The following is a 21500-nucleotide window of genomic DNA, read 5'->3' as shown; positions in this document are numbered from 1 at the left end:
TAAATATTAAAAAAATGCTTTATTACATGAAGTGTATGATTATGTACAAAAAACAGTTCACATTTTACTGATTCTATCCCACCTCCATACAGAGCCATCATCACAGACACAAAGCAGAATGGAACCATCCTTGTTTAGACTAGTCTGACGAATAGGAGAGTTGCATTTTGGATGTGTAAGGACTATGCACCTGTAATTAAAATAATGTTTATATTAAGAGATATGTTTTAGAAACTTTAATAATATAATTTTTCACTTAAGCAATATAAAATTTTATCATCTTTAATTGAAAATTATCATGGAAAAAAAATTGATTTTTAAAGCAAATATTTTTGTACATGGGTAAACTAATTTAATTTTGGACTAATGTGATTAGGTCTATAGTGAATAATAGTTAATGTTTTTAACCTTTTGCATTCTGAGTACTGTAATATGCTGTTTCAGCTAATGTAAAACACTAAATCACTTAAACTACTTAGTATAATATTTTCTATAATTCATAAAATAATGTGGTTATTAATTATCAAGATCTAAAAATTTTAAACCTTGGAAAAGTGACTTTTGAGGTCTACTCAGAGTGCAAATGGTTAAATGGTAATGAGTAAGGAAATGTGGGTTATGAAATCACATGATGCTTTACTACAAAATAAATAATCAACCTTAGGAGTACCTACAAATGCTGTGAATAGAAAATACATTTATGGCTGGTTAGTGCATTTTTGGGGAGGGGGGATCAGAGATGAGATGGGCTCGGGCTTGTTTACTGAAAAAAGTTTTCAAGCTTGGACTAGATAAAATTTTCCTAAACTTTTCTACTACTTATAAACAATCTTTTGGCACAGGCATTAGGTAAAAAAAAATTAACATTTATCAATTAATTGTTGTAAAAAAAGGTTTTAATGACTATTTACTTGTGAAGGCAGCAAAGGCCGAATAGCGAGACCACAAAATTTGGCCTTTATCCGACGTACGTCTTGAGCTGTAAGTAATTCTATGTATCTTGTGCGCGGGGTGAGCTCAGATTAAAATTGATTGGGCTCAGAGCTCCAAAAGCGAGCTCGAACTCATCTCTAGGGAAAAGGAAACCATGCATGATGAACCATTTATTTTATGCTCGACAAACATACGATAACATCAAGCAAATCGAGATTTTAAATGGATATCAGAAAAATCAGCGCAAGAGGCTTTTACAGACTTCTTCTAATGTGGCTTCTTGTAATTATGTAAAATATTAAAAGTATACCATAACTAACTGATGTTGCTTTGAGGCAGGGTGAACCATGATTTCTTTTCCATTCCACGAATTTCCAAACAGGCATTTTTTAGGTTGTAGAAAGATAAAATTATTTTTAGAAGTAAAAAGATGTACCTCAAAAATTGTTAACAAATAATGATGAAATGATTACCTAGCAGTTCCAGGATCATCGACATCTAAATCCCAGACATAAGCCTTCCCTACTTGATTCCCCAAAGCTAATATCTGAAATAAACATAAATAAAGCATGTTTCAGAGTTACTAGAATTAACTTGCAATTAACAATTTTACATTAATTATATAATCAAAACAAAACAGGAACTAACTGGCATTCACGTTACACGGAGAGGAAAACCCACGGTTTGCATGATGGCAAAATGACTCTAATCCATGATCCGTCTACCACTGAGGATATTTTTCATCAGCACTGTGGTGGTGCAGGCTGGGTGCGGAATTCGAATCAACCAGCCATCACTGGGATTTAAACCCGTTTCAACTCATTGGAAGGCGAGTGATCTATCCTCTATCCCCTACACCACCATGACTCAGTCAAGTCTTTAATGGGGGAAACAATATTAATAAGAACAGGTAACAGAGGGAAATTGTTCTCAAAAGAAATCTTTAAGACACTAGCCTTCTAAACATCAAGATTTACAGTTCCTGAAAAACTTTTTGGTGAAATCTGAGTCACCAATATTTTATGAAGACCTCCATATTCTAAATGTACCTTAAATGAAAAGACTATGAGACAGAAAGAAAAACAAAAGAGTCTACTGTAGGTGATGGGAAGTATTAGTGGTTAAAAAAACTGCTTTTGCCCACCACAATTTTCAAATATATCTCGTTTTTTTTTTAAAAAATTGTTTGGGAATGTAAATACATACTTGTGGCATACATGCATATTATCAAGTTTTCACGATTTTAATAGTATGCTGCTTGCTCCTGAGAAGTTTCAAACCTTGAAATTAGTTTTTTTTCTCAGAGTCAACTTTTGTGGACATAATTGGTCTTTAATTATCTATTATATGAGTACTACTCCAAAGTTGTGATGAGCATTTCTTAGTTTTCACAAGTCAAATATATTTTTTGAATAAAATTTGGACGTTAAAATGTATCTAACACATTAACATAAGCAGTGCGAGAAAATTTAAAAGCTGTAAACTACAAAGATTATATAGTATTTTTAATTTACCTTTTGTTCTGCATCTAATGAGAATCGCATAAACCATATTTCACATTCCTTGAATTCATAGCGTTGAATGATGGTCACTGAGTTATCAGTGGGAGTAATCTCAAGTTGATCCAACTGCCCAGGCTTCCAACATATAATGCAGTTTTCACAAGACTACATATAAAGCAAATAATTCATTACATTTTGAGATAAAGCTTATATGAGTAATCAGTTACTGGCAAGAATTAATTAACTCTATACATTTTCATCCTTGTAATTATATCTGAATTAGAAATCATCTCAATAGTGTTTTCTTACAATTATTATTTTGCATGCTGTGAACTTTCAGCAAATAAGTTTAAACATAGCCATTTATATTGGCTAATTCTAAAAACCAAATATTAAAAAGAAAAGGGAAAATATAATAAATGAAATTCAGCACAACATATATTGAAAGCATTTCTAATATATTTAAATATCTATTTTAAATAATTATGGTTTTTCTTTAAACTGTTGACCCTGAACTCTGTTTAAAAAACCAGTTGGTGACTTTACAACATGGAAAACCAGTTTTTTACAACGAAGAAACTTTACATAATCAGAAAATTTCTGTTCCAGTTTGCCCAAATAGCACTGCAATTCAAAGATTTAACAGAAATTGGATATATATATGTTACCGGCAATGTAAAAAACGCCGACATTCTATAAATGCCTAGGCATTGTATATAATGCGGGATGTTTTTAGGCAAGGTATGAAATATGAGAAGCATTAGATACTTTCCCTAGGCATTGTATATAATACCTAGGCATTCTATAGAATGAGAAATGCTATTTAGGCAAAGCATGAAAAACACGTCCTGATGAGGTTATTATGTAAATGATGCGTATTTCTCAAAAATAAAAATTTTATTCTGAAAAAATAAAGAGAGTGAAATTAAAAAAAAAATTATTCAAAATGCTTAAGGAAAAATGAAAGTTGTACAAAACATAATTTATGCCTTTTTTATTAAGGGAAACAAAATTTACATATAAAAAATTCACATTTAAGTCACAATTATTTTGTTCAGAAACAAATATTGCACAAAATATCCATTTCATCACCTTTGCTAGCATGGCCACAGAAGATTTTATACTTTGCCGGTTTCTCATTTGGCATTCTATAGAATGCCTAGGAAATGTGTGAAATATAAATCATTTCATACATTGCTGGCTAGTTTTAGGCATTATGTACAATGCCTAGGTATTCTATAGAATGCTGGATTTCAAACTTTGCCGATAACATATATGAAAGAATATAGAAAGGAGAAGTCCAGTTCTTCGAATACGTAACTAATGTGGGGAACACTGCGGTGTGGTGTGCTATACCAAAAAAAGAACTAATTTATGGGGTGAGTGACACACTCAAGTTTAGCAGAGCATCATACGTACTAAGATAAAGCGTAAGTGCATAAGAAGGAAAGTGACAGTGAGGAACCTGTGAACTGGTAGTTGGACCACTCTAGATGTTTGGTTGGGTACGCTACCTCCCGCCATTTTATTCTTTCTTTTACTGACAATATGTATTAGCAGATTTACTTAACATGGGTGATATAAAAGAATTCTTAACTAATAGTACAGTACTGCTTATCTACAATGTAAAAATGCAGATAAAGCGAGAACTTTTCTTCTCCTCCAAAGAAGAGAAAAAATTAAGAGAGGAGGGTGCAAACGCGTTTCAAGAACCTCTGCTACTGTGTCCCTAAATGTTGTTTTTTTTTTAAACACAGGTTTGCATTATACCTACAGAAGCTACCCTTACCCTATGGGTATTCTTCGATATATATACATATAAATTTCTACGATTTGAACATGCATAGCCAAACTCAAGGCAGAAGATGACAGGGACATTTGTCCAATATATTTTTCCTTTAAAAAAAGAAATCCGAAAATACCATTTACTTGCGCCTTCTGGATTATTGGGATTTTACAGTACTTATAATCTTAAAATTTTACATTTGGTTTAATAAAAAACATTTCAAAAAATAAAAAGAATCAAAAGATGTTCCTTTTATTTCTTGAAAACAAAACAAAAAGATTTTCGTAAATTAGCAATATATATTGATTTCAGTAAATTGCTTTTAATGCAACTTCTGTTTCACATAGTTTAAAAAATAAAATAAATTCCATCTATAGAAAAGTCATTTTCAATGAACTCATAAATAAACTTTTGCAAATGTCCTGAAAAATTCCAAATGAAATATCCTAAAAAAGCATAAGAGTTAAAAAATATATATGTATATATATAAAATAAATGTTGTCAAAACCTGCACCTTAATTCTAATATACAAGCATGGACAAGAAAATTAGCGCACCAAGCTAAGGTGCGCTAATTTTTTTGTCCATGAGTGTATAATAGACATATTGTAAGAATTCGAAACATAGTTACTTTAGAGAGAACGAGATTTCCCATCCATCTGACACAGTCAACATAATTCATATGAATGTCACGAGTTGTAAAAATAGGAAAATGTTGCTTCAGAGTGTTAAAAGGCCTGAAAACGTATGTTATCGTTTAATGCATTATACAGTACATATGCCATAAAGCACACATATAGATTCTGATCTTTAGGAAATCAAAATTTTTAGATATTAATGATTCAAACAGATATGATGAAACACACATGTAACAAAGGATTAGCAGAATATACAAGGTGTTCACAAGCACTCAGAAAAATAAATTCTCAGATTTTTCCAGACTAACCTAATAAAATTTTCCTGATTTGAAACCATAATTTTTATCAACACTTTTTTAGTTCCGTCTCATTTATGTTAATAAAATAAATTACAAAGCCCTTTTACTTATTATTATTGTTTACCTGAAATTAAATATGACAAAATGATCTAGACATTCTCAAAATAAAGCAAACACACAATTTCTCCCTTTTTAATTACAGCAACACATTTTTGATTTCTCTGCTTTTATTCCACTTAACTACAATTTCAGCAGAAAAACATTAAATTAAAAATACAAGTTATTCTATAACAAAGCATAATTAATAATAATAATAAATATTATATCAAAACAATTCTTAATGAATAAATTTTAATACACTTAATAAATAATTTAAATATATTTCAAACAAATTATTTACTAATAAACCAAATAACTTAAAAGAAAAAACAGTTATTATATGAGGAATAAAAACTACTTTTTGATTTTGGTAAATAACAAGTTCATTTATAAGCATGCATGTAATGAGATTACTGTCAACATACAATAAAATATTTTTTCATTAAATTTACAATTAAATTAATGCATAATTTATTCATTTTATTTAACTATATTTTTTATTTTGAAGTAGTAGCTTTAAGTTAAGTAATAAAAAACAGTTAAAAATTTCACCATTATACAGGGTGTTTATAAAGTCCCGGACCCATTTTGATGTTTAATAACTCATAAAATAATAAAGATAGATTAAAATTAATAACATAAATGGTCAGATAGACTCAAAAAGTTTCATGACCCTTGTCAATGAACTTCCACGTGTGCCCCCTTCGTCGCACGGAGAATATCAAGTCGATAGTCAATTTCACGCCAGGTAGCGGCAAGCATGTCGGCATCCACAGAAGCTATTGTGGTTGTAATTCTGGCTTTTAGGTCATCAATGTTCAACACGATCCTCCTGTAAACATTGTCCTTTACAAATCCCCAAAGAAAAAAGTCCAGCGGCGTTATATCAGGTGATCTGGGTGGCCCAGGAATTGGACCTCCTTCTAGTTGTGGAAATACGAAGTTTTCCAACGTGTCTAAGTATACGACTGATGAGATCGTCTTTTCTGAAAAAAGAAAGGCCCAATGACTCGGTCGTGCATTAGTCCACACCACACATTAACCTTTGGGGAATCCCTTTGTGTCTAACGGTATTCACGGGGGCTTTCAGATCCCCATTATGGCGATTAACAATGTCAGAAACATGAAAGGATGCTTCGTCGGAGAACATTATGCACTTCAGAAAACCGCAATAGCCTCTGTGGATGCCAACATGTTTGCCGCTACCTGGCATGAAATTGACTATTGACTTGATATTCTCCCTGCGACGAAAGAGGACACGTGGAAGTTCATTGACATGAGGCATGAAACTTTCTTAGTCTATCTAACCATTTATGTTATTAATTTTAATCTATCATTATTATTTTATGAGTTATTAAACATCAAAATGGGTCCAGGACTTTATAAACACCCTGTATTTTGAAATTGTAACAATTTATTTTTTGTAATTTTATTAAATGCAACTAAATAAAAGTTATACATTGGTTCAAACATTTAAGATAGATAGGCAATATATAAATACGATTGAATTAAAAAAAAAGAAGAAGAAAAAAAATCATAATTTTTTTAACAGTAACTATACAGAAAGTTCCTTTTAAATAATTGTAATTGTGTGTATAATTGTAAAATTTAAATAAGTTTTTAAAATAAGTTTGGTTTTTATAAAAAACATATATCTGGAAAAGTAGTCACAGTTTATTATAAGATATTTGGATAAAAAAAAACACACACACATATAATGAGACAATATAGCATTTTAAAAATACTTTCAATATTTTGTGTTACTTACACAAATATTATAACAATACATAACAGCATAAATAAAACAAAATTTTTCTGCTAAACTTGGATAAAAGTTTATAAAAATAATACAATTAAAAGTATAAATTAAAAGTGTATAAAAATTTACTTGTTTGATTTAGATGGATTATACTCATAAGATTCCTTGATAGCATCTTGAACATTAGGATCATTTATTTCCCATATCTTTAAAGAGTGGTCCATGCCACAAGAAACTATTTTCTGACCCAATAAATCAAAATCCTGCAAAATTAAATACCATACTTCAAAATAACCATTATCAAGTTATAGCAGAAAACAGAAATTAAGAATACAGTTTCAAAAGGAATTTTGTGTTAAAATATTCCAAAAAAGTTATTTTTCAGTTGTAGTTGCCAAAGTCTATAACTCAGCATTCATGCTTTTTGTAAAAATGTGCATTTTGCAAAACTTACAAACAATCGCTTTGGAATAAATTGCCAACTAAAATGTTTCCCAAAAAAGACTTTTTTATAAATGAAAACACATGAAGTTCAATAAAATAATTAAAAGCAGAATTCAAAACTAAGGAATTTTTTAAGAATCTAAAACAGGACATCAATTACTCTGAAATCAGCCATCAGTGATTCTTCACTGCCAAGCATGCGTAATGGGATTGCATACAACTTCTCTGCAGAAGGGAAATTCAGAATGAGAAAAAAAAGACATGAAAGACAGCTTAATGATGTCACGATTGCAAAGAATTTTTTCAGTACACAGCTTCTGTAACGATGAATGTTCTTTTGCTTTGTATGATTTTTTTCTTTGCATATTTTCTCATGCAGGTCAATTGGCTGAGCAGTTAGCGTGCTGGACTGCGAAGCCAATGGTTGCAGGTTCGAATCCCGCTTCGGGCATGGGTGTATATCTCTGTGTGTTGTCCTCTGTTGTGTGAATGTGGCCTACACTATGAATGGGTATCTGTGGCAGTGTGGTGTGGGTAATGTTGTTTACCTCTGTGACTTTGGTTAACAGGTGCCCACAGGGTAAAGTTAAATGAGCAATACTTTTGGCATCTTCCGCGTCAAAAGAACAAAAGCTTAATGCCTGCCATTAAAAAAAATAAAAAAAAACATTTTCTTAGGCAGCAACAACTTTAATTTAACAATTTTGATTTAAGCTTTATTATTATGTTTAATTATTTTTTTATAAATTTCATTTCCAACTACCACATTAATTTTTGAAAATTTTTTTGTTAAATGTTGCGATGAGTTAAAATGTGAAAAAGTCGAGTAGTCCCGCAACAGCTTGCTTTGAGTCAAGAAAATCATGGGGAGTAAAGCTCCACAATTTTGTGCAGCATGATTGTAATTACTATAAAGCATAGCTTCCCAGACAAGCGGATACCTATTGATCTGAAGCTGGGTGCCTCACTAAGGATCAGCTTACAATCCTTCACAATTGACACCTATATGACACTTTAACCACCGAGAGGTAGTTAATACCTGCTAGCTCTAAATATTGCAATATTTTTAAAGCATTTTTTAAACATCTAATAGTGACCATGAAAGTAGTCTGTATAAGCTAGTGACATCTATACAGACTAGTAGTTTATTTGCATTTTCATTCTTTCAGTATTTTAACATTAAAATTTGTAGTACTTTCTATGGTACCAAAATAGGTCTCTCTTTAAAAATATTAAATTTGTGCTTTACACATTGTCTTGAACTATATTGTACTTCAACACCAAAATAATAATGTTTCTCTATGAAAGTTTTATTTTATACAAATAAATATAGTTTAAAATTTGAAAACTTTATGTATTTGTGAATAAAAAAATTTTAAAAAAAACGAGAAAACAGAATGTTTACAATAATTCTGTTTTCAAATTAATTTTTGGGATATAAACTATTTCATAGTAACAGTTTCTAGATTGGAAAAAATTTGAGAATTTAATTTCATTTCTCATGAGCAATGTTAATACTTACATTAGGTAACAACATTCCTAATAATTAGTAACTATGTACAAGAATGTCAGAAAAATAAATTTACAAACAAGTGGGAATAAGTAATTAATTATAGATTAGTTTTTACCATAAAAATAAATTTAAAGTAAATATAGTAGAGCTTTGATTATCTGACTCACTGTTATTGAATGCTTTTCTCAACTTATGCCCAAATACCTGAAAAGTTTTTAAAAATTTATTTAAACAATTTTAAAACCGACATCGTGATTCCTCATAATCTGCAATAACGCTGATTGTGTGTGATTCATTACATGAAATGCATGTTATGAATCATTGATAAAGCAACTATTTAATTATTCGACTCATATAGATTTACTTTGGAACATAGCATAGAAAAAGCTTCAAACCCTTTCTTACTTAATTTTAACTTTTGTCTAAGTTATCGTTGTTTTCTGGCAGATACAAAACATTTCACTGTGCTATAAAATATTATTCATAATGAAAATTCTTAAACAGACAATTTGACAATTTTGGATTAGATAATTGTGTATACCAATATAATCACAAATATATATCATATTGTAACGAAAGTGTTTTTATAGAACACATCTGGTATGCAATGAAAACAATTTACTGCAAGTCAACTTTTAACAGCAGTATAGCAACATTATGTCTTCAAAACATGAATGTTAACTTTAAATATTATATATAGCTTTTTTCATACAAGTTCATCTTTTGGTATCTTATTTTGGAACTATTAAGTGGCTTCTCATCTTATACATATTAATAAATCTTTTTAGAACAAGTTAGCATTTATTTTTAGGGAAGAACCATTACAATATTTGATAAACAGTTTTATAAGAAAGCAAAAAGTATATAATCTATACTAAATTAAAATAAAAATTATTTTTATAAAAGAATATGATGCTTACAGCACTTAAGACTTCATCTCTATGCCCTTCAACACCACCAAATATAGCAATACATTGATCGGTTTTAGTATTCCACAATCGTAAAGCATGATCTAAAATTTAAAAGTTTCCATTAAAATTAATATGTTATTGCAGTAAAAAAATTTACATAGAAAAATTTTAGTTCCAATATAAATGAACATTATTTCTTAGTTATTTTACCTTTGCTGACTGAAAGTAGTATGTTACATTCATAAGGGTGGAATTTCAGTTCATTTATTGCATTTCCATGTCCAATGTAGTGCTACAAAATATCATAAATTCTTTATTATTTTTCAATACATAAGTTGAAAAAAAAGTTTTGTTGTTTTAAAAAAAAAAAAAAAAAAAAAAAAAAAAAAAAAAATAAAAAATAAAAAAAAAAAAGTCTTAAATTTAAGCTATTTCAAAATTTTAAAGTCAGTTCAAATTATTTCACTTAAACAATTTCCTTTTTGTTCTAAATAATACTTTTATTTATTTTATTTTTTTGTATTATAGGTGAAATGGAGAAAAAGCGTTTTTTTTTTCTTTGCTAAATTACAAATTTTTATTTAAAAGTGAGAGTTTAGAATAATTTTTTTGAGGTCCGAGCCTGAAGAATTTTAATCAGAGCCCAAGTTCACTTTAAGATATACATCGAATAAAGGCCAAATTTTGTGGTCTCGTCTCTCTGCCTTTGATGTTTAAACAAGGAAATTAGTCATTATAACCTTTTTTTATTACTAACTTGTGAATCAAAAAACAAAGAGAAAAATATAGAATTGCACGTGAAAGAGAAATTTTGAAGAGGATTGTCAACAACAGCAAACATAAAATTTTTTAATATCTGTAAGATTCCTAATTAGAATCTCTCCTCATAAACGTTAAGTTTAAGAATTTATTTTTATTTTACTCTGCTGCCTCATCTATTGCATTGTGTAAGAGTATCCCAGTAAAGTAGTTAAAAGTTATTATGAGTTCCATCCCCAAACGTTTTTTTGGTAAATGAGCCCATCTCATCTCTAGTGCACATGTATAAATTCAGAGGAAGCACTTCGTATGTATAACATAATGAATTTTATTCATGATGCAAACAGAGAATTATTCTAAAAAATTACAGAAATTTATCAGCAAAAACAAGGACAGAACTTAGGTCACTGGATAGCAGAAAATTTTGCTTAGATAAATTATCAATATTATGACATTTTTAAATCATAACCTTAGATATAGCTTATGATTGCTTTTATGAAATTTTAGAATACATTTACTGTTCAAAAAGTAACAGACTGATTTATAAAATCAATAACTCACATTCAAAATGCTTTTTCAATTTTGAGGATTGCTTCCACTAGAGAATATCAAAGCTTTAGACGAAAATTGATGCAGTTATGCTGTTTAACTTTTCGTCTCATTATGTCGCAAAATAAAACCCGAGGACTCTATATGTGCCAACTTTTTTTAAGGTGTAACGTCAATTGATTGGTGGGATGGTTATGAAAAAAAATTTGGCTAGATTATACCTAATAATTGTCAATAAGCCAATTACCCTTAACTTCGTTCAGACTGCTAATAAAAATTGTGGTCACATACTTTTGAACAGACATAATAAGATTAGGAAATTGAAAACTGTAGCTAATAATAAGCAAATTAATATCGATGAAACAAATATAAATTGAAGCAATTTGTTTACTAAGATAATCAATATAAAAATTTAATAAGCTTTTTTATAAAACAAAAAAATTTCAAATCTTTTCCAATTTTTTTTACACATTATTTTCGGTTTACAAGAGTAAGATTAGTTTTGTCCTGTAATGGAGAATTAAAAAAAAAAATTACTCAATAGAAGTGGTTAATAGGGAACTGCACATGAAATTTGTTTCGATTAAAATGCAACTAGGAACTATAATTCTCAGTTCAGCACAAAAAAATTTATTGGCTTATTCTTAACAATAATTAGCCAAGAGCCGTGTAGGCTCAGGGAATAGAGTGCTCGTTTTCCAACGACATGAACCAGGCTCAAATCCCAGCATGGCTAGTCGATTTGAATTATACACATGGCTTGCACCGACCACAGTGCTGATGTAAAATATCTTCTGGGGTAGACGGATCATGGGTTAGAGTCTCCTTGCAGTCAGGCTAACCTTGGGAGGCTTTTCTCTCCATGTAAATCAAATGTGGGTTAGTTTTATAAAAAAGTCCTCCAAAATAGCAAATTTAATCAAATGCTTAATCCAGAAGTTCCCCTGTCTTTAAAATTGGGCTCAAAACTAAAAAGCTATGGAGTTGAACATTGGTACTTGTAAACTCAAAATTGGGTAGGCTGTTCAATGACGGTAATAAAATAAAATAAAAAAATACTAGGTCAAATGATTTTTGATCCAACATTTTAAAATACTTTGAGACAGGAAATTACAATAGAAACTTTTCAAAATTTGATTAGTTATTATTTTCACAAAATATTTATATTTTTATACTCAAATAATTAAAATTAACATAAAGCAAACAAAATAAAAACAATTCGATATTCATACCATGTAATGCAGATTCAATTATGTGTTCTATCATACGCCATCATAAAATCAGAATATGCAATATTCATGGAGGAAAAAAATATTTTTAAACATCAATTAAAATTTTCCATGTGACAAAATCAAAACTTACTTTAATAGTTTTCTGCACAGAAGGACCAATAATTCTAATAACACCACGAGTACCAGCTGCTGCTAAATAGGGATGTCCTGTAACATCATCAAAAGACCAGGCACAGGTGTAAAAATTTTCATCTGTCTATATTTCATTTTAAGTACAACATATATTTATATATATATATATACAAGGTTTGCAAATTAGGTAATTTTCATCTGTCTATATTTCATTTTAAGTACAACATATATATACGTACAAGGTTTGCAAAATAAGTAATACGACTGATGTTTTTAAAACCCTAATTTTAATAGTATTACTAAACTAAACTCAGTGACGCGACAGCCCATAGAGGGCCAAGGCTTACTGTACCCATCTCAGTTTTCTTGACCTTGGGCTCTGGGGTGCAAGAGCAGATGTTCCGGTTAGGTGGTCATCCCAACGCGAAACCCCCAGTGTTTAGTTCCCAAGCAAGCTTGGAACTCATTTATCGATCCACTGAAGGGATGAAAGGTTGGGTCAACCTTGCCCGGCCCGAGGATCGAACCCAGGACCTGCGGCAAGGGAGCGCGAAGCGATACCACTCAGCCAATAGAATTACAATCAATTCATTAAAATAGAGCTTTGGTGAGGATGAAGTGAACCATTCCAGGCTCGGTTGTTTGATTTCTGAATCGTACTCAAACATTCAACTCTCATCACTATCAATGACTTATTCTAAAAGAGCGGATCAATTTAAAACAATACCGAAAAGACACTTTTCAGTCTTCATCTCTTTTTATTTCAATAAAAAGTTTGTTGGAACTTTTTTTGAGTAGCTCTTTCTCTTCTCAAACTCAAAAGTGAAAATCTGATGGGTGGGGGTGAGAAAATGATTTAAATTCAAGTGTTCTACAATCATACCTAAAATTAAACGATGCTTTGGAAGATTCGAATTATGATTTCGAATTATGTCAAAATTTTCATTAGTTCTCGCAATTGAAGGCAACATTGGGAAGTAAGTTTAAATTTCTTCTTATTTTCAAATTCTTATGACAACTTTGTTGAAAAAATAAAAATGAAGAAACACAGTCATTCGCATTTTTGATTGTTGAGAAAATTCTAAAAATAAGAATGCATAAGGATTTTTTTCCATATTTATATTACTGTTGCAACAGCTTGGAGTCAATTGATTCCAATTTTTTTTTTTTTTTGTTACTTTTACTATTGGGATGAGGTTATAATAATAGTCCAAATTTTTTTCTGGGGTGGTAAGATTAAAAGGATATTTATTTTAACTCTTTTGTTTTAGATCTGAGATGAAAAACAAAATCAGTGATATCAAAATATTGCGAATTTAATTCCAAGAATTGAGCAAATGGGCAAAATTGTACCAAAATTTCCAAGTGTCCCACTACTTTCTCATTGAAATAGGAAAAACAAATTTTTTCATGAATGAAAACCTGCAGCTAAAAGTTCGAAGAAAATAAAAGAAAAGGATACATCAGGATCAGCATATGCTTGAATCAACTTAAAGTTTTCTTCAATACACTCATATATAGTTACCTAAAAACATTCACATTGTTAATAAATTATAGATATGAAATGAAAAAGAATCTAGCACATATTGTATAAAAATATATAAAAAAATTTTTTTTTTTTTAATTAAATGTGTAATAAATACTTAATTTGTCAATAATTTTTGTGAGAAAAACACCAAGTCTATAAACTGACAATGGATCTCCCCTAGTTTAAGTGAGTTTGACTATATATTCAATGTAAAATATCTATGCAAAAAAAAAAAGATCTAAAACATAAAACGAGTTTGTTAGTAAACTAGTTATAACTACAATGAAAACTTTTGAGAGCGACCACTCTTGGCTCCCCTGTAAAATAGTGGTTAATGGAGATCGGTCGTTTGCAAGGGTCACCTCCATTGACTTTAAAATGTTGTCAAAGGTACATGATTTTTCAAAAGCAATTTTAATAGCCACTTTCTTGAGCAAAGATGCCACTTGTGTTGGCGTCATGAAAACCAGATCAATGAATAAAATTTAACATAAATAAAAATGACCTCTATAGATATAAGTATGTGTAAAAACAAATTTATCAATTATGAATGATAGAACTATTTTAGATAAAGAAACAATTGTGTTTTTGGTTAAATTTTACATCTTATTTTAAATCAAAAAATTTGTTAGATTTAAAAAAATGCTGAGGTGCTTACTTTTTTCTAAAATAACTTTTCTTTCTAATTTAGTTTTTGACTCTAAAAATAAATCATTCTTAATATCGGCTTTAGCGTACTCTGACTGCGACATGAGGTTGTTGATATCTTTCAAAGTTTGTTGCCAACATTCATTCTCCTCATTTTAGCTATAGGAATCAGATTGAGTGCCGGAAAAGGCAAAAAAAAAAAAAAAAACAAATTCCTCACTTACAAAATCCTACCAAAATTAAAGAAGCTTTAGAGCAGGTGCTCTTCTTTATCTCCACTTAAGTTGACGCAACATTGAATACTCTCCTCATACACAGCTGACTTGGGATCATACTCTATGTTACAAATGGCAGAAAGTTGTACTACTTGATCCTCCCATGAAGAGTCCACAACTTCAAGAATGTTTTTCTCAATTTCAAATTTGTCATTCCACAAGAAGCAAAACAATTTTTGATAGTAATGGAATCTTATTTCTTTCTGTTGTACTGCATTAGCAGCAGACATTCTTTTCACAAGCATATTGTACTCCAAATGAGAAATGATAGATTTTAGAATCTAACATCGAAGGCCGGGATAGCCTGGTTGGTAGGGTGCTGGGCCCATGTCCGAGAGTGGGTGGGTTCAAACCCCGCCGACCGAAGACACCCCGTGTAAATGGTGACTGATGCACATTAAAATTCTGTCGAGTCGCAAAGTCCTCCATGTTCCCATAAAAAATCAATACCTCTAGGGGTACTGGATTGGAGATCGATCGTTCTCTGATTCAGGTCAAAATTACGATCCGTGGATGAATGAATGGGTCCGCCTTATAAACAGGTGCGACGTGTGATGTGGCGGAAGTCGAATTCTTGGTCATAGATGGCGCCACTGGAAAACAATAATCGCACACTCTGCCTTAAATTTGCTCGGTTTCACCAAGCAGGTTTGCCCGTGTGGCAAGTGGCATTAGAACCAACCAGAATCTAACATCTATACTTCATCTTAAAACACTTGAGAATTCCTTTAACTAAAATCTGCAGTCTACCAGTTGTATTTGGTGGCAAAAATACTATCTTTACACTCTCCAATTTTATTTTGCAAGAATGACACGTGGCATTATCAATGATCAGAACTTTTCTATCTTAATTTGTCATCTTCTCATCAAAGTTTTTCAACCATTCATTAAAAAAAATCCTCTTGACATCCAAGCTTTTTTTATTATATTTTGATGTAACACCCAATGTGTTGAGATCTTTACATCCTTAAAACAGCATTGGTTTGCAATCTTCCATATCACTAAGAGTTTCTACTTCTTATCTGCAACACTTACACAAAATGCATGTAAACTCCACTTTTACCACCTCTTACTTCCAAGGATTTTAACACTAAACTTTTTGTTGGCGAAGTTCAAAACAATAGTTGTTTGTAAATGAAATTAAATGTTTGGTCCATATGTAAAATATCTTTCTCACCATATCCAGCAAATAAAAGTAGTAGTCTTGTCATCCAATCTTCACAAAGAGTTTCTGTTTAATCAATATCTTTTGTTTTTCCACATAACGCATGAAAACTACGTTATTGACTATTGCAAAATTTTTCAAACCCCCATTGCTGAAAAATTGTCCATTCCAAACACATCAGTGATTTCCAGAACCTTTTTTTTCTATCTAGGATCCAGTTACTGGGATTTTATTTGTTATTGACTATTGCAAAATTTTTCAAACCCCCCATTGCTGGAAAATTCTCCATTCCAAACACATCAGCAATTTCCAGGGCTCTTTTTTTCCATCTAGAATCCAGTTACTGGGATTTTATTTGTCTGTGCTGTTTTAAACCATTCAAATAAAACTTCATTGAGGCCTAAAAAATCTTTCTTGGTGTCTGCATTTTACACCTAAGAATTTAAAACTTTCCCATTCTTTTTTAATCATTGCCTCTTTTTTTTTCCAGAGATTTATTTATTTGTGTCATGCTACAGCTGAATATCTCAGCAAGTTTTCATTCTGAATTTCCCTTTTCATGCAACAAGATCATACCTTTCTTATTTTAATCTTGTCATTGGAAATGAAAGAGATTACCCTTTTGGAGTCATCGCAATTTATTTTATCCACTTCTTTTTCCCCCCAGTAGAAACAGGAGAAGGATATGATTCTAATAAGAAGGAGCCTGGAATCTGAAAGTCGGAGCATGATACGAGTCCATTTGTAAAAATAGAAAAGGAGCAATTGTGAATGGGGGAAAATCTTTCGCACCAATCTCAGTTGCTGATAAATTGAAACCCCTGCTTAGAAAAGAGCTATCTAAAACATTTTGTTTTGCTTTTTTATTTATTCATTTTTCTTTTCTTATTTGACCTTTTCTGCATTTAGTGCAGAGATTTCCCTGGCCATTAGAAGTTTTAATGGAGTCTTGTAAAGGTTTCCTTCAATACAATGACTACGGAAAAATTTCTGTGCCTCCTAAAATTGATCTAAATAAAGGAGGTCATTATATAGAGGTGGTCTTTCCTAAAGAATTCACTGTAGCTAAAAAAAAAACATTTTTTACAACAAAAAACTCAACAGTTCTTTGTCATAAAAAATTAATGACTTTTTTACTCATTTAAAATTAACATCCCCTAATGCAGAACACTTAGTGTGAATAAAAAAAATTGTTCATTTAAAAGACGGAATAAGAAGAGATAACTACAGGATCTTAAATTAATTTTTTTTGTGCATGACCATATAAATAAAAGAAACAGGAATGATATCATTTAGGCAGTTTATAAAATTTCTGCATCATCTAATTAACATCAATAATTTTACACAAAACTTACCCTGTTGCTTCCAACGGTTGCAAAAATATTCTGTCCTTCCTTTACGTAAGGATTGAATTGTACACCAAATAATGGTTGGCCATGATCTTCCTGCAATAAAACTTGGAATTAAAAAACTATAGAAACAAAAGTCACCCTGCAAAATTTTAATTTCATTATTCATCAAAAACACAGACAGTGCACAATCAAATGACTATTGCATACAGTTCTTTTTTTTTTTAATATTAATTAGTAGGAATTGTGTTTTCCCCAATGGCTACCTGAATTTCCATCCGTGCGGTCAAACATATTCTGCTCACCTGAATATAATTAATAATAACTAATATTCTAATATTGAGAATCAATAAAAAAGAATTATACATTGAGATCAGACAATTATTGGCGGACCCTTTAACTTCATTCCATCTAAAAAATCTGCCTAAATTACAGCACAAAAGAATTAAAATTAAATATTACTTACTTTTATATAAGTAGCACATTTATAAGCTAACTTGCAGTTTTTAAATTTCCAACGTCCTTTTCCTCTTTTTCCCTTTTTATTTGTAGGAGTATCACTTCGGGAAGTATTATCAACTGTCGATGCACTACCGATGCTTGATGTTTCATCCTGCAAAATAAGAAAAGGGGTTATACCATTGCATCTTTAAGTCAAATTAACAATGTCTATAAATAACCCAGGGTTTTTAAAAAAAAAAATTTAAAAGTTAACAGAAAACTCGGAAGTTATTTCACTTCACAACATTTATATTTTTAGTGAAATAACAATCTAGCTATGAAGCATAGCTTAAAAAATCTTAAAATGTTTACATGCCCTGCCAGATATATTAGAAGTATGTTTGAATGAAATTTTTACCTGCCTTTTCTCGGTTGCATTTTAAAGAGAAAATATGAAAGTACCATTTCTTAATCAACTAAAACATGAGAAGTTAATAAAATTATACATGCATCAACACTTTTACTTTAAGCACAAATCAGAATTATAGGATGCATGCACAGCAACTGGGGTTAACTTTCTTTTAATAAAAATTAGCTGACTAAAAGTATGATTATAGTAAAATTTATCATAAATAGAAAGCATTAATGATTTTCAAAAAAATTTTTATTTTAAAGAAGAATTAGTTATTAAAAAATATTTCGATTTTACACATAGTTTGATTTATATTGCAAAATAAATTGTTCCTGAGTCTAATTGTGCAGTGATTTCCATCAACAAAAAAAATATTTTTCTTATTTTTTAAGTCAAAAATTATCTCAAATATATATTTGTCCTTTCTGTTACAATTATTCTTTTAAGCTTATTTTATTCATTACACAAAAAAACCTTTTAACTTAATAACTGATTTTTATAATAAAGTCTATTAATACAATCATGTTATATTTTTGAACAAAAAAATTCAAAGTTTTAAAGTTTCTCATCTAACAGAAAGGATGTAACAGAGAAGACAAAACTAACTATCCCCTAGTTACACAAAATTGATTGGTTGACCATTAAAAACGTGCACCAGATTTAACGTGCACCAGACACCATTCAAGACACAGAGATTGTTTTGATGTTGCAATAGATAGTTATGCAAGTGTAAAAAGTTCAAGGAAAAAATAGGGTAGTTAGTTTTACTGCCTACATAACTGAAATTCAGAAAAAAACAAAACAAATAATGCACTTATTTTTTTTAACACAGTCAGGTAAAGTAAAAACTTTTAAATATAACTACTAAGATGTAGCACACACTGTGGTTCACATGCCGTGGCCAACTCCAACTTTGAATAACCGAAAAGTCAATTTTGACGAAAAGTCAATTTTGACAGTGATATTTCACTTTAACTATTTGTCAAATTTGTAAGACGTCCCCGCTGTTACATTTTCCATCCTCTCTGCTAAGATGCATTATTTGGACTTAAATTTTTTTTTTTTTATAATTTTAAAACTTTTATAATAATTTAAAAAATAAATAAAATCTATATGCAAAGGAAAGTACTATAATCCTGTTCAATTTTTAGGTAAATCGGGTATAAATTTAAAGAAGTTATGAGGCCTGAAATTGCAAATGAAACTGGGAATTATTAATAGAGAAAAACATTTTATTCTGTATTTCATTTTCACTCAGTATTCATATTTTATTACGCTAGCTACGCTAATGGTTGAAAAAACGGCTGATCATTTCGGGTTTCAAGACTGAAAAAAAGATTAGGGTATCGAAACTTCTACTTTTACAAATAGAAACTAATTTTTTTAGACTTAAGTTGTATGTTTGAATAACATCTAATATATTGATGCACATATTATTTTCATAGATAAATAGAAATATTACAAAAATTTGAATATGAAAAAAAGTAACAAAAAAATCACATATTTAAATTCAAGATAAAATCAAACATATTTTACAATATCTTCGCCAGATTCTTCATGTGTAGATTGATCAGAATGATTAATTAAATGTAATGGTATGCATCTTGCTTTTTTCGCTGTTGGCTGTGATTCCGAATCTGACATTTTATCTTGTTTCGGCAAATCTATATAATTACAAAATGATTGTAAGCTTTTCCATAGAAACATTCCATGGAAACAATAAATAAGGGAATTAATTTTCAATTCAAATTAAATAAGAAAGACATTTATAACATTTGAATGTTTACAAATAAAAATTACAAAAACAAAACAAAATTTGCCGCTACCTATTACTTCACTTCATTTCAATGCTCAATCCATTAGCAACAGGAAAATTCAAGTTAATGCCGTCAAGTTAATTAAAATAACCAGATCATCTGCATTTCACCAAGAAAATTCAAAATCGCTCTTATCCGATTGACAATGGCAGTGAGCTGGTAAAAAAACTAAAGTGTCAATCTCACTGCATTTAAAACAAAATCGCGTTTGTCACGCGATTGCTAATCACTTGATTAGCTAGGTTTTCGAAATTAAATTCATTTCACTAAACAGGTTCTTATTCACATCATTAAAGAATCGCTCTCAAACAAAGAAGAGTCCCGCAGTAGATTGATCATAAGGAAACGGTTCCCAGTAGAACACTGAAGCCAATCATCACTGGCTGCGGTTAGTAAGTGGGTGGGTGATCACTTTGATAAGCTTACGTAGGAACCGAGGGTGCACGGTATCGGCGCACATTAAACTATTTTACCGTGAAATGATAAACTTCATGCGCAGGTCATCAGGCTACTAAAGGGAGAACCCTTATTTTTGCGAATCTTTGTGAGCAATGCTTTCTGGGAATTTTTATGAGCCCCTCTGCAAAGCATCAAAATTGTAATGGCATGTCTTCGGATGATCCTCAAAGTTTCTCACACCATCGCGAATAGCCCTAGTGCAACGTATGTGTAGCTAAAATACTTACCTCAAACAAAGAAGACTGTCACTTAGGAGAGAACTTACACTGTCACTGTATGCGATTCACATATGCAATCGTAAGTAAATGCGATTTCCACATGCGCGTGTAGTTCATCTTACGCGTATTTTCTAAAACTTTGCACGAGCATTCATGACAATCTCATGCAGTCTGAATATTCCTCATGTATCAAGAGGAGAAAAGACTTTGATATCAACCGAGGGTGGCAAGAACTGAAAAGCAAAGCTCGTAATTTTTATGAGTCCCAGCGCAAAATTTAATGCAGGCCTCTTCTTCAAAATAAATATATTCTGGATAAGATTTTCTAAAAAAAAGAGTAACAGTATTTAATTTACTCCTCACTAGAGCTGCACAATGAGCTATACTCGACAGTCTGGGAAACATCCCAGAGGGTGATCCGAAGCGTGCCATCACAATTTTGATCCTCTGCAGATGGCTTCTCTGCTTTGGTAACTCAAACGACCTACGCCTGATGTCAAGTTTACGATATAACAGACAAACACTGAGTACCTTATACCTCTAAGTCCCTATACGCAGGCTGATGAAAGTGGTCACCATTCCGCTCACTGACCGCAACCAGTGTAACTTGATTTCGATGTTCCACTGGGAAAC

At 30.7% G+C, this 21500-nt stretch overlaps 1 protein-coding gene across 1 annotated transcript; it reads right to left on the bottom strand.

The window, feature by feature from the left end:
- On the bottom strand, nucleotides 1–20226 carry LOC107453150 (polycomb protein eed-A). The gene is made up of 12 exons (XM_043039349.3): nucleotides 19910–20226; nucleotides 17987–18133; nucleotides 17527–17616; nucleotides 14018–14080; nucleotides 12554–12679; nucleotides 10094–10175; nucleotides 9893–9984; nucleotides 7145–7278; nucleotides 4852–4957; nucleotides 2448–2600; nucleotides 1407–1480; nucleotides 1–190 (listed from the first exon to the last, which is right to left on the bottom strand). The coding sequence occupies exons 1-12, from the start codon at nucleotides 20078–20080 to the stop codon at nucleotides 58–60; spliced, it is 1371 nt and encodes a 456-aa protein (XP_042895283.1). The 5' UTR covers nucleotides 20081–20226; the 3' UTR covers nucleotides 1–57.
- Between the last annotated feature and the right edge of the window lie 1274 nt (nucleotides 20227–21500).

This window comes from Parasteatoda tepidariorum, chromosome 7 (assembly GCF_982258835.1).
Source record: "Parasteatoda tepidariorum strain Cologne lab strain chromosome 7, Ptep-v5.0, whole genome shotgun sequence".
Taxonomy (NCBI): Eukaryota; Metazoa; Arthropoda; class Arachnida; order Araneae; family Theridiidae; genus Parasteatoda; species Parasteatoda tepidariorum.
The sequence above is the reverse complement of the archived record's forward strand: the minus strand, read 5'-3'. Positions and strand labels throughout refer to the sequence as shown.